A 15218-nucleotide genomic window follows, 5' to 3' on the forward strand; every position below is an offset into this window, starting at 1 on the left:
AAGGCAATGTGTGAGAAATTAACTTTGCAGTAGAACTATACTATCTAGCCTACTTAAATACTTTTCCCATGGATTTCACCTCAGAAGCAATATCTGTGTGTCAAAGATCTATCAAATTGAGGATTTAATCAGAGGGCTATATAAAGTGAAATACTCCCTCTGTAGAAAAGCCTTAATACCCAGCTGCAGAGTTGGAGCATCAGTCAGACATGAGTCAACAACTAGGAAGCTCCTAGCCACCAGCCCAGCCAGCTCACACCCTAGTCACTGCTCTCAGCCCCCAGAGCAGCAGACCTACTCTCCAGGTTCAGACCAGTCACAGTGATCCTGTAGACTGCAGTCAGCCTTTAGCTGGCCCCTGGTGCACCTGGCATGAACACAAGAACATCTGCCAAATGTAGTAGACAGCACATGTTGCAGGTGACTCAGTCACTCAGTGACTCATCTCACCCACATGGGCAGCTACAGTTCTATTTGAGTCTATTTGAGGACTAGGGGCAATGCATAGGTTAGAAGAATCTGAGTTTTGGGAGTAGAGGGGTAAAAAAAGGGTAGGGCAGGAGAAGGAGATTTGGAGGGTCATTTAAAAGGATGTACTTACCACTGTTGCACCTCTTTCTCTGTAACTGTAAGAAAAAAAGAAACTGTTTTTAGCAAGAGACAAACTAATGTACTATGTATCAGACCATTAAGATGACTTGGCAAATCCATTGGCAGTTGAAAATCACTGATTCCCATGACTGTACAGGTTGGGCTGACAGTATATCTGGCTTGAAAGCATATTATTAATAGTGCTGTCTATTTAAATTATGATTGCACTGGGGTTTCTCAATTTGTAACCACCCTGAGGAATAATGTGTAATTCCGTACATATTGTTAACAAACCAAATTATTCATCACACCTGAAGCTATGGAATTCACTAATCTGCTGTATTGCTCCCAAGGACCACATCATTATTATTATTTCAAAGGTCAATTTAGCACATTGTGTGAGAGAGAGAGGTCACCCAGCAGGAAGGTGAGTGGCTTGGGTAACGAGACATGTTATTATGCCCACACAAGCAGCGTTATTACCTGCCAGTATCTAATCAACCACTCCCTCATGGTTCTCCTTTCACAATCTGAACCCTGGGGCATACTCTCTAAAACAAGGGCTGAAAACCTGGTGGTCCTGTGACGGCGTTCTGAAGGTACACTGCTCATAGCAGTGGTTCTTCGGACAGACAGGTAGCTTTCTCTATACAGGATGCTACTTAAGGTTAAGGCACTACACACAATACAACAAACTACATTTTCATGGGCTATATTTTGCTGTTCCCTCTGCCACAGGTCATAATGTTGTTGTCACCATAATCTTGCTTGGATAAAAAAAAAACTCATATATAGAATCCTGCAAGACTTTATCCAGTCTGTGGAGGGAATAATTCATAGGTTTGAATAGTCACAACTATCATATTACCTGAACCTTACACAGTGAATGTGCAAAGGTCATGTCCAGGCATACCTGTAACCTTCAAGTACAAGCTCATGCCAGTGAGTGAATGAGTTCCCAGTGGAAAGAGGGATGATATAATTGAGAGTAGGTGTCCGCCTTTCCTCCTACAAACAAATATCATTGGGAAAAGATTTGCCTCATTTTAAAGACCAAAAAAAAAAAGAAACCGTTCCCTTCATTTTCCTCTTTCATTCAACAGTAACCTAGACAGTGCCATTTCACCACTAAGTAGTTAATTCAACATTTTAATGAAGCTTGTCATGTAGAGCAAAGGATAGGCTATTTATTTACATTGCCTGATGCAGTGTTGTTTTCTTGGGTGTTTTGCTTAATAAATACAGGTAACTGCCAAAATAAAGGAAACAGGGCGTTGCTTCAATACACCTTGGCAAATATTCTACTAGTGTCTGGAACTCTATTGGAGGGATGCGACACCATTCTTCCATGAAAAATTCCATAATTTGGTGTTTTGTTGATGATGGTGGTGGAAAACGCTGTCTCAGGCACCGCTCTAGAATGTGTTCAATTGGGTTGAGATCTGGTGACAATTTCATTGTAGAAAAAACTAACTTGTTTGAATAAAACACAAAATATGTTGCTTTAGTTTTTCCATAAATCATAAAAATTGAATACTAGTTTACGTTTACATTAAACTATAATATTTATAAAAACACTCTGTGGATGTGTCTCAACACTTTCAAGCTCCTGTAAAAACTCCAACCAGTTTTTAAATAAAAATGTTAATCACCCATGATGCATCATCTAGAGGAGTAGTCCTTAGGTAAGCAGAAGTGAATTTATTCACTTATATGCCTTCAGAAAAAGGTTCTTATTCTCAAACAACCCCAATACCCCACTTGGCCTTTTCATTATCAAAATGGCAAAAAGTCTCAAATTGGAGAAAAGTCAGAGAACCATTACCATGGTTAACATGGTGGCATGAATGTGCTTTAGTGATGTGATGTGGTCAATTGTTTGCTGACTCATAATAATCTGTCTTCTATTATTTGCAGATTGAGTTTAGGAGGTAACATTACCGAAACACCAATTTCTCATTACCACACCATTTTTAGGTCCGTTTCGGTAATGAGAACCTTCATTTGGATGTGCTGTGTTGGTAACTTTCTTTATTTACTAGGACCACTACTTAAATCGGAAGGTCCTAAACAGTCATTCTGAAAAGTACCTTTTCTCTCATGGCTAACTACCAGGAAGTTTGAAAAGACAGGCTGAGTTGGCAGGGAGCTTATTGTAAGTATCTTTGCCATAGATTAATAGAGTTTTGCTGACATCCTACAGTCAAATTTTGGCACCTGTAGAGTAGCTATCTAGCTATATAAACCACGCCCCTCTTGAAACACGTTTTCTCCGATGTTGGTTACAAGGCAGTACTTATTTCAATTAAGTAAGAGGATATCATGTTACCATTGGTGTATTTAAATGAGAGTTAAGGTAATGTCACCTTGTCCCCTCAATAATGAATCTAAGTGTTTGACATGGGGGAGGGGACCAGAAACTTTATGATTAAATGTTATCAATGTAGAAGCAAGTCATTTTTCATACGTTGGTCATAATACTTTGATCTGGTTTTCTTCAAATACCATTCTAATTTCACGATTAAAAAAAACTAAAAAAAACTGTTATTTGATTAAGTAGGGTTTATCAAGAAATATGGGGTGTATAAACTCCATTTAATTTTCTTTACGCCATAATCGACAGTTTGTGTTCCAGCAAAGATCAACCCCACTAATTAAAGGAGGATATCCTCCATTTTGACATGTGTACCTGTTTTCACACTTACCTATATTGTTGTTGGATATCCCAAGTTTTTGGTCCATATCTCATATTGTGTTATGCCGTTTGCCCATAGGATCTTATTCAACCCAGATATACATCTAAAATACCTTATAACCAAAAATATCCACGTCTTAATATAACAATCAAACCAATATTACCAGTAAAGACCTTGGATAAATTGTAAAAATAAAATGTGTCCACTTTTGACTTTTTTAAATATACATGCATGTAATTACAGTACTTATATCTATACTGAAATAAGGGTTATTTTTGTCAATTGCATTAAGATCAGTAATTGTTGTATTATACAAGTAATTTGGGATTAACAATGACACACTTTGATGATATATAGAGTAGAGGTCGACCGATTATGATTTTTCAACGCCGATACCGATACATGGAGGACCAAAAAAAGCCGATACCGATTAATCGGACGATTTTTTTACTTAATATAATACATCAATAAAATCAATTTAGCCTCAAATAAATAATGAAACATGTTCAATTTGGTTTAAATAATGCAAAAACAAAGTGTTGGAGAAGAAAGTAAAAGTGCAATATGTGCCATGTAAGAAAGCTAACGTTTAAGTTCCTTGCTCAGAACATGAGAACATATGATAGCTGGTGGTTCCTTTTAACATGAGTCTTCAATATTCCCAGGTAAGAAGTTTTAGGTTGTAGTTATTATAGGAATTATAGGACTATTTCTCTCTATACGATTTGTATTTCATATACCTTTGACTATTGGATGTTCTTATAGGCACTTTAATATTGCCAGTGTAACAGTATAGCTTCCGTCCCTCTCCTCGCTCCTATCTGGGCTCGAACCAGGAACACATCGACAACAGCCACCCTCGAAGCAGCGTTACCCATGCAAACATAATAACACACAGAAATACAAGCCTTAGGTCATTAATATGGTCGAATCCGGAAACTATCATCTCGAAAACAAAACGTTTATTCTTTCAGTGAAATACGGAACCGTTCTGTATTTTATCTAACGGGTGGCATCCATTCCCTGCCATTCCCTGTTGCCTTAGACCACTGCGCCACCGGGAGGCCCTAATTGATACATTTTCAAGTACCCAAGTACCCAAGAACCCAGTTCCTACATTTGAATATAAAAATAGATTTTATCAAACAAAACTATGACACATTTGATCTTTCTGCCCATATAAGACATGTCTATGTCCTGGGAAATGTTATTGTTCCGTACAACGTCATGCTAATCACATTAGTGCACGTTAGCTCAGCCATCCCGCAGGGGGGACACCGATCCCGTAGAGGTTTTAACAGACTAGTTACAATATTTTTATTAGCCTAGAATCATTGTCCAGTATTGTGGCTGACTGGTGCAGTTAGTATCAGAGCAGTAAAGAGACATGATGCAACCAATTTCTACTGAGGGTATAGCCTACGCCCTACGCCCACATGTACATCCCTGCTTTGCTCAGCGCTTCACAGAGAATTATCGTGTGACACATTCATAAATTACAGAGTCAATCTCACGACTGTCAGGCAAGCCATTAAATTGGCCTCAAAAGTCAATGCCGCCCAAAAATCTAGGCAATTCACCATGGCTGAGATTTAATCAAGTTTGATTATGTAACTCAGTCAAAGGCAATGGGCAGTAATACAATCAGCCTATGAGGAGGGAGAAGAGTAGTGAGGCCAGGGCTAGCAGCTAATTTGCCCTGCAGGCCTACTCACATCCAGCTTGCACTCTGTCAGTATCAACCTCTGAGCTGAGTCTGACGGCTAACAAAAACACCTATTACATCCTCAAGTTATTTGACTGGGATTCCTCTTTCCATATGATATCAGACCAGTCATTTGGAAAACCATTTAGGCTTGTTTAGTTTTAGGTACAGTAGGCTAAACTGAGGCCCCCTAACATTAAAATATGGGTATGTTTTAAGCCATAACATGCAATATTAAATGCTTGTTAAATTGGCAAATTGAAATAGCTAATAGAAAAAGAAGGAAAGCAGAGGAAGTATCTCTGCTTTCTGCCCGCACAACCAAACGTGTAAGACTGGTATAATTATAGACAGGCTTTTACTTTGAAGTGTCAAAAGAAAATGTCTCAAACTTGACATTGGATCAAAGTGAGGTTGGCAATAGGAGTAAAAACGTTGCTTATGAGATTTACTTGACTGGCTGTCAAATTATCTTAGATGCAAAAAAAACACAATCTCCAGAACTGCATCCTGAAATTGTTAACGCGCAGACGGTGCTCCTCCTCTAATCTGGGTGTGTGCCATGGACAGGACAGTAGGGTAAGCCAGCTTCTTTTAATCTTTTATTATGGCACTGAAAACAGGCCGACAACTTCCTGGGCTCAAAATTGATCACTGAAAACAACTTCCGATGAGAAAGGAAGAAAGGATATGATTTATAAGTCAGAGGAAGAATATTTAAGCCTCTCAACAGGAGAGGGAGAAGAAGAATCAGAAAGAAAATGAGATGGAATGAGGGAAGAAATGATAAGGGGTCTAAATTAGACGAGAGTGGGGTAAGGGAGTGGGCATGCTGGGAGAAAAGGCTGGGTGCCCCTCTGTGCAAAGCTAAGGAGATGAGATCCTAATTATACTGTTCCATTCCCTGCTCAAATAGGGCAATTAGGGGATGTGGAGGGAGAGAGAGAGAAGGAGAAAACAGAAAAGAGAGAGCTGGATAAAGGAGAGCAGCAAACAGCCCATCCCAGCACGAAGTCCAATCTTCCTCAGCACTTCAATCTCCTGCCACAGCAGCCTTCCCTGGTTGTGGTGTGGTGAAGCCCACCGCGTGAACAGAACTGTCATTAGGCAGCCATTGGCTGTCAACTCCCACCCAACACCTGGCATGCAATGCTACAAGCTAACCACCACCCCACTAGACTCAATACTGTGAGCACAAATGGAAAGTTTCAACTCTAGTCTTCTAAATGCTGAAGGAACAAAAAGCAATATTTATTTGCAAAATGGACAGCTTCATTTAAATGGCTACAGTTGAAGTCGGAAGTTTACATACACTTATGTTGGAGTCATTAAAAATCATTTTTCAACCACTCCACAAATGTCTTGTTAACAAACTATAGTTTTGGCAAGTCGGTTAGGACATCTACTTTGTGCATGACAAGTAATTTTTCCAACAATTGTTTACAGACAGATTATTTCACTGTGTCACAATTCCAGTGGGTCAGAAGTTTACATACACTAAGTTGACTGTGCCTTTAAACAGCTTGGAAAATTCCAGAAAACGATGTCATGGCTTTAGAAGCTTCTGATAGGCTAATTGACATAATTTGAGTCAATTGTAGGTGTACCCGTGGATGTATTTCAAGGCCTACCTTCAAACTCAGTGCCTCTTTGCTTGACATCATGGGAAAATCAAAAGAAATCAGCCAAAAGACCTCAGAAAATAAATTGTAGACCTCTACAACTCTGGTTCATCCTTGGGAGCAATTTCCAAACACCTGAAGGTACCACGTTCATCTGTACAAACAATAGTACGCAAGTATAAACACCATGGAACCACACAGCCGTCATACCGCTCAGGAAGGAGACGCATTCTGTCTCCTAGAGATGAACGTCCTTTGGTGCGAAAGGTTCAAATCAATCCCAGAACAACAGCAAAGGACCTTGTGAAGATGCTGGAGGAAACAGGTACAAAAGTATCTATATCCACAGTAAAACGAGTCTTATATCGACATAACCTGAAAGGCCGCTCAGCAAGGAAAACTGCTCCAAAACCACCATAAAAAAGCCAGACTATGGTTTGCAACTGCACATGGGGACAAAGACTGTACATTTTGGAGAAATGTACTCTGGTCTGATGAAACAAAAATAGAACTGTTTGGCCATTATGACCATTGTTATGTTTGGAGGAAAAAGGGGGGAGCTTGCAAGCCAAAGAACACCATCCCAACCGTGAAGCACGGGGGTGACAGCATCATGTTGTGGGGGTGCTTTGCTGCAGGAGGGACTGGTGCACTTCACAAAATAGATGGCATCATGAGGCAGGAAAATTATGTGGATACATTGAAGCAACATCTCAAGACATCAGTCAGGAAGTTGAAGCTTGGTCGTAAATGGGTCTTCCAAATAGACAATGACCCCAAGCATACTTCCAAAGTTGTGGCAAAATGGCTTAAGGACAACAAAGTCAAGGTATTGGAATGGCCATCACAAAGTCCTGACCTCAATCCTATAAAAATGTTGTATGTAAACTTCTGACCCACTGGGAATGTGATGAAAGACAAAAAGCTGAAATAAATCCTTCTCTCTACTATTATTCTGACATTTCACATTCTTAAAATAAAGTGGTGATCCTAACTGACCTAAGACAGGACATTTTTACTAGGATTAAATGTCAGGAATTGTGAAAAACTGTTTAAATGTATTTGGCTAAGGTGTATGTAAACTTCTGACTTCAACTGTATGTGGATATGTTCATTCTGTGATTAGAGATCCTAATTAACATAATTGTGATTATCTTGTTATTGATGCAAATGCCTCCAGTCCACTTTGCCTGACTTAGGCTAAGTGACCTATTGCACACAATGAAACTAGTGTTATTTTGCCTGCTACTTGAAGACCTTTGCCTAAATGTGCATACACTAATGGCAATGTATGAAGGCTCCATCAAGCCCATATTTGCTCACTTTTGGCAAACCACCACCAGCTTGATTGCTGATCCAAAGTCTTAACTCCATCTGCATATTCACATATCTCTCCTTCCCAGTGGACTGTTTCCAAAGACCTGAACTAATCACAATTTGTGACACCATAGAAATATTTATGCCAGCCAAAAATATGAAGCCTAGGCTATATCCACAGAGGAGATGACATTTAAAGGCCCAGGGCAGTAAAAATTCTGTTTTCCTATGTGTTTTATCATATTGTAACAGCTGATGAAACAAATACTGTAAAAGTGTGAAAAATGTGATCAGTGTTATTTCCTGATAGTTTCTTGTTAAAAATACAATCTACACAGGACCTTCTAATCAGCAGGTTTGCATGGGCTGGAGTTTCCATGGTGACATCACCATGCGGTTCCAAACCTCTCTGCCAGTTTTCCCTCCCCACGTAGACCACTCCCAGACAGTCATAGCAAAATTCTTGCTTGAGAAATTGTTTTAAAAAAAGCTATTTTTGCACATGTTAATATTCATCTATTACAGTAGGGTACTTAATTGTTACCCAGAAATGATTTAATATTGATATAAAATGGCTGCATTGGGCCTTTAATTTGTGCTGTTGTTTCTGAGGATTAAGAGAAACAGAAGCCTAGATGTCTTATACAGGCTACATGGAAACCAGGTCATATGAGGTACACATTTAGTATTTTATTCAATATTGCTCATCATAAAATGCACTAGAAAATTCACCAGCACTAAATCAGACTTGGTTCAGTGCTCTTATAGTGCTGTTTTAATGCTGTTACATAGCTTTGAAATAGGCATGTATTAGTATAGGTTATTTATTAATCCATGTTACAATGATTTTGTTATCCCAACATAAAATATTTGCATTTTATACAATCCACGTCCTATCTCAGTCCAGTTGAAAAAAGATAGATAGAAGATAGAACATTAAAAAAACGGCCACTCACAGTAGGTCTTCCTGGTGAGTTCCTCCACCACCTCCTGCTTGAGCTTGCTGTTTGATTTTCCCATGATGGGTACCTTTGTCCTCACTGCCTTGGGTTACTCCTCCACGCCTCCTCCAGCTCCACCTTGACACACACTGAACACCCCTCTCAGTCTACTCCTCAGTCCTCGCTGGTCAAACAGATGCAAATATGGGCCAGTTAAAGAAAGCAATGCAATTATACCACTGAAATAAGAGAACAGTACACTCTGGCAGAGAATTGAACTCCATCCACCCACCAGGCTTCTGTTCAGTGCAGTCCACTCTGGATGTGGCCAAGATGTGCCCAAACTTCAGCACTCCAGGACAATCACTCCAACCTCAGGGGCTCAGCACTGAATAATGGGAGACTGTTGATTCAGAGTGCTCGCCTCCCCTTTCTTTAGAATGTTCAGTGGGCGAGAGTGACGTTGTGATGCGTTGCTACCTTTGTCCTTGGTTACAGGAGTCACTCAGTCTCTGGGATGTGTGTACACACTCCCTCACACTCAGCTCACTGTTCCTTTCACCCCTCCTTTATCTTCCTCCCACCCTCTTTTCCCACCACTGTCTCTGTGGCTTCGGGTAACTTATAAGAGAATCCTCCCTCTTGACAGCTGAGATAAGGGGGTGGGTAAAAAAAATACAATGAACAGGGCTCAGCCTTAGATGCACTCCCTTTTCAATTACACCCCAGGCTTGAACTCAGATCCCAGCAGGACTTCCTTCAAACACGGCAGCAGAAAATACAAAGTCAAAAGGTCTTTGCGACTTAAAGTGTCATTTTAAATGCAAAATACAGAAAATTAGAGAGAAAATAAAAATGTCCCAGTGAGTTTACAGGCTAAGGGATTTACAGAGTGACAGTTCTCTTTTCTCTTCCATTCTGACTCATAATTCTCCCTCCTTCCTGGCCTCACAGTGGCCAGGAGATGAATAATGGAATTTCTCTGTGTCACAGGCCTGAGATGGCATTCATAGATGCTACCTCAGTAGGTGGCTGAGTCTCAGTACAGCACAGGACAATACGGCACCTTTCCTCACTAAGCATTAGGGTCTATGTCTGTGTTTGTTCTGTTCTTGGCCAGAACTGTCTTCTCTATGCATGTGACTGTGGTGACGGTAATCATCGTCTTGTGTTTGCTCAGCTCCATGGTCCCGAGTAACCCAGACACTGTAAAAAAACAAACAGCAGTTGCAAGGTCAGGACAGTGCCAGGAGGGCAAGATTGCTGTGAACATCAGCAAGCCTTAATCCCTGGAATCTCACCCACTCCACACCAATGACAGTGTCAAATGCTGAGCACTTGTCAATGCCGAGTTCTCCTCAAGCATTCACAGACAATAATGAAACAGCAACTTGCTTGGCTTCATTGGGTTGAGAGAAATGCCCTGCTCCTGTATGCAGTCCTCACAATGCTCTTGCAGTGCAGATGCAAAGTTTGGTAATGGAATGACAGAACAAACAGCACAAATCTTCATTCTGTTACCAAACTTTGCATCTGCACTGTTCAAGTAAATGTGCTTTGGTAAAATGTTCAGTGGTAATTAATAAAAGTAGTCCATTGTGCATAGAGTTGTATGGTTTCTTTAACTTTGCAATCATATTTTTTTAGTTTGACATAGCCTACATTTTAAAGTGAAAAATCTAAGTCTCAGCATTACCTTGGAATTGCTCTATGTCATTCAATCTAGCATATCAATTATCCAAAAACATTAAGACATTCTGCCAGGCTCAAAGAAAATAACATATCTAAATTACATATAATAATTTTACTCCTCATTGCATTTTGGTTTGAGTTCACTACAATATTTCTACTATACCCAGGCTGTGCGATGTTTCTTTGAACAAAATAACAACTCAATAACGGAACAGTCAAAAAGTAGGCTACCAGTTTGCGAAAGTAGAATACCAGTAGCAGAGACTGATTCAGCGCTATTGCTTAGCAACACAAACAGAAATGGATATGGCGACGGTGAAGGCTGAGCTCTTCGGTTTGTTACCTCTCATTCGTTTACTTCTAAAGCTACTTTCACTATCTATGACAAATAATACCCTTGTAAAAGAAAGACATGATGGCAGATTTCTTTTGAAACACTCACCTTCATCTTCAGACAGGCATCCGGAATTAACTGTAAATGGACGAATTATCTGCTTTTCCCGCGAGGCTTCTGTAGTCTACAAGAGCGCGCTTCTCCTGCCGGTCTCTTCCACTGGCGTCAGCTAGATTCAGAAGCGCCTGACATCGCAGTCCTGAACCTCAGGACAACATGTGCCATTAACCGTTTATTTCCTGTGCAATTTTCGATAGTCTGTCTCGAACTGTAAATCAGAGGTATTGTGAAATTATTCAAGATGAACTGCAATTAAGTGTAAGAGAATATAACAGAATAGATACTTTATTTTCCATTTGGTTAGAAACAGAGATTCGTTCTCTTCCTTAATTAACCAGCAGACACACACCAATGTGGAACAGGGTCAGCAGCGGTGCAGTGCAGTTGGAGAAATTTTGGCGTTATGTGCCTTGGTCAAAGGCACAACGGCAGTGGAGCTGGGATTCCTTTTAAATAATATCACCTTGAGAGTGCCATCTCTAGTGGTGTGCTATGGTGTTCTGGATGAGAGACTTTGTCATTACAGTTAGTGATGTCATGTCCATAGGGGGCACAAGGGCAGGTGCCCCCTCAGGTTTGTTATTTCTTCATTTTTATCCCACATTTTATCATCATTATTTACAAAAAGATCTGTCAATGGTATTTTGCAGAGGCAGCACACTGACTGGACCAGGCAAAGAGTACCTAGAAAAAATATTGTCACCCTTGCAAATTTTGCACCATTTCTTCCAGAAAACTGTTGTGTTGAAATTAAAACATATTTTGGTATCCACATATGTATGTCTTTGGTTGCAGTTGAACAAAACAAAAAAAATAGGAATAATTTACTAAATGTTAGCTTATTCCACAAAGAAATCCTAAAATGGCTCGGACAATATTATTGGCACCTTCTAGAAGTAGTTAGAAGTAATTTGATTTCATGCAGCTGATTGTCCTTTACTTTGGAATTGAACTCACATGTGGTGGTTGCAGGTGCCTGCAATATGAAAATCACTCATTCAACCAGTTTGAATAGAGAAAAGGACTTATTCTCCCGTTTTGTGTCACTGTGTATACTGCAATGAGCATGGAAAAAAGAAAGAAAACCAGAGTATTATATGAGGAGGTCAGACACAAGATTGTAGCCAAGCATGGACAATCTAAAGGCTACAGGTCCATCTCCAGAGACCTTGATGTTCCTGTTTCCACTGTATGTAATGTTATCAAGAAGTTTAAGGCCCATGCCACTGTAGCCAAGCAGAGAGAACTCAATGGAAGATTGAAGCAAAGGATTGTTTGAATGGTGGAGAAAGCTCCTCGATCAACTGCCACACAGATTCAAGCTGACCTTCAGACACAAGGTATGACAGTTTCAACTCGCACCTTCCGTCGCCAACTCAATGAAAGGGGGTTATAAGGTAGGAGACCCAGGAGGACCCTACTGCTGAGAGAGAGACATAAGAAAGCTTGACAGCAATTTGCCAAAACACACCTGAACATGCCAAAATCCTTATCCTGTGGACAAATTAGAGATTTTTGGTAAAGCACACCATCTCTATGTTTACAGAAAACAAAATGAAGCCTTCAAAGAAAATACACCTTCCCTACAGTCAAACATGGAGGAGGTTCATGTTTTGGGTTGCTTTGCTGCCTCTGGCACTGGGTGCTTTGAACATGTACATGGCATCATGAAATCAGGATAATACCAAGGCATTTTGGAGCGCAATGTCGGACCCAGTAACAGAAAGCTTGGTCTATGTCAAAGGTCATGGGTCTTCCAGCAGGACAATGACCCCAAACACACTTCAAAGAGCACCCAGGAATGGTTCAAGACAAAACACTGGACTGTTCTGAAGTCGCCAGCAATGAGTCCAGATCTAGATCCCATTGAAAACTTGGGGAGAGATCTGAAAACAGCAGTTGGGAGAAAGCACCCTTCAAATCTGGGAGAAAAGAGGGCATGTGAAGAGGGAACGACAAAGCCTATTCCCCCTCAGGAAACTAAAAAGATTTGGCATGGATCCTGAGATCCTCAAAAGGTTCTACAGCTGCAACATCGAGAGCATCCTGACTGGTTGCATCACTGCCTGGTACGGCAATTGCTCGGCCTCTAACCGCAAGGCACTACAGAGGGTAGTGCGTACGGCCCAGTACATCACTGGGGCTAAGCTGCCTGCCATCCAGGACCTCTACACCAGAGGAAGGCCCTAAAAATTGTCAAAGACCCCAGCCACCCCAGTCATAGACTGTTCTCTCTACTACCGCATGGCAAGCGGTACCAGAGTGCCAAGTCTAGGACAAAAAGGCTTCTCAACAGTTTTTACCCCCAAGCCATAAGACTCCTGAACAGGTAATCAAATGGCTACCCGGACTATTTGCATTGTGTGTACCCCCCCAACCCCAACCCTTCTTTTACGCTGCTGCTACTCTCTGTTTATCATATATGCATAGCCACTTTAACTATACATTCATTCCTATACTACCTCAATTGGGCCGACCAACCAGTGCTCCCGCACATTGGCTAACCGGGCTGTCTGCATTGTGTCCCACCACCCACCAACCCCTCTTTTACGCTACTGCTACTCTCTGTTCATCATATATGCATAGTCACTTTAACCATATCTACATATACATACTACCTCAATCAGCCTGACTAACCGGTGTCTGTATGTAGCCTCACTACTTTTACAGCCTCGCTACTGTATATAGCCTGTCTTTTTACTGTTGTTTTATTTCTTTACTTACCTATTGTTCACCTAATACCTTTTTTGCACTATTGGTTAGAGCCTGTAAGTAAGCATTTCACTGTAAGGTCTACACCTGTTGTATTCGGTGCACGTGACAAATAAACTTTGATTTGAGAACTGGAGCAATTTTCACAAGAGGAGCGGGCCAAACTGCCAGTAAAGAGGTGCAGGAAACTCATTGATGGCTATCGGAAGCGCTTGATTGCAGTTATTTTGACCAAAGGCTGTGCTACCAAATATTAAGTCTAGGGTGTCAATAATTTTGTCAATGCTATTTCTGTTTATTTTCTGATTTAAATGGATATTGTCACGTCTACTCCGGCGCTCGACGTCGCCGGTCTACTAACCTACGATCCTGGCAACCCATCATTATGCACACCTGGCAACCATCATTACGCACACCTGGACTTCATCACTTCCCTGATTACTCCCCCTTTATCTAGCACTCCCTTGTTATCACCCATCAGGCAGTATTGTTTCTGTGTTCATGTTCAGACTCTACTCTTGTTCGTGTAGTCACTCTGTTCGTTCTTATTAAACTCACTGACTGCACCTGCTTCCTGACTCCCTGCATCTTCTTTACAGATATATTAAGTTCTGTAATATTAACAGTGAAATAAAGAATTTTGGAGACCAAATACTTTGGTCAATTTCAACTTTTTGGGGGGTTAAATGCAAGGGTGCTAATATTTTTGGCCACGTCTGTGTGTATATATATATATATATATATATATATATCTACCCTGAGTATACAAAACATTACGAATACCTGCTCTTTCCATGGCATAGACTTACCAGGACCGAGAAGAGCTTCTTGACCTCAGAACTACGATTACTCACCTCAGATTAGATGAAGAGATTAGACAAAGAGTTTTTCTTCAATAAGTGAGACGGGAGGGATATACTACAGACACCCGACCGGGCCCAGATCCCCGTCATTTGCTGGAGAAGGAAACTGAGATTTTGCGGGAAAAGATCAGGGTGCCTTGTGAGGATCAGGAGACGAGTGGCTAATCTGCCTTTGCCTTCCGTCCTGCTAGCTAACATTCAATCGCTGGAAAATAAATGGGACGAACTGAAAGCACGTATATCTTACCAACGGGACATTAAAAACTGTAATATCTTATGTTTCAACGAGTTGTGGCTAAACAACGACATTAAGAACATACAGCTGGCATGTTATACACTCTATCGGCAGGATAGAACAGCAGCCTCTGTTAAGACACGGGGCGGGGGCCTATGCATATGTAAACAACAGCTGGTGCACAATGTCTAAGGAAGTCTCAAGGTTTTGCTCGCCTGAGGTAGAGTATCTCATGATAAGCTGTAGACCACACTATCTACCAAGAGAGTTTTCATCTGCTATCTACATACCACCACAAACCGATGCTGGCACTAAAACTGCATTCAATGAGCTGTATACCGCCATAAGCAAACAGGAAAACGCTCATCCAGAGGTGGCGCTCCTAGTGGC

The 15218-nt window shown here is 40.9% G+C and overlaps 1 protein-coding gene across 1 annotated transcript in view; it reads right to left on the reverse strand.

Moving 5' to 3' along the window:
• LOC139545481 (neuronal calcium sensor 1-like) overlaps nt 1–11136 on the reverse strand; it is a 35577-nt gene extending 24441 nt beyond the window's left edge. The window contains exons 1-4 of the mRNA XM_071353293.1: nt 11007–11136; nt 9165–10078; nt 8888–9056; nt 602–626 (exon numbers count right to left, since the gene is read on the reverse strand). Of these exons, the coding sequence (XP_071209394.1) occupies nt 602–626; nt 8888–8951 (89 nt within the window). The 5' untranslated portion in view covers nt 8952–9056; nt 9165–10078; nt 11007–11136. The remainder of the gene's footprint in view (nt 1–601; nt 627–8887; nt 9057–9164; nt 10079–11006) is intronic.
• Between the last annotated feature and the right edge of the window lie 4082 nt (nt 11137–15218).

Source organism: Salvelinus alpinus, chromosome 19 (assembly GCF_045679555.1).
Source record: "Salvelinus alpinus chromosome 19, SLU_Salpinus.1, whole genome shotgun sequence".
Lineage (NCBI taxonomy): Eukaryota > Metazoa > Chordata > Actinopteri > Salmoniformes > Salmonidae > Salvelinus > Salvelinus alpinus.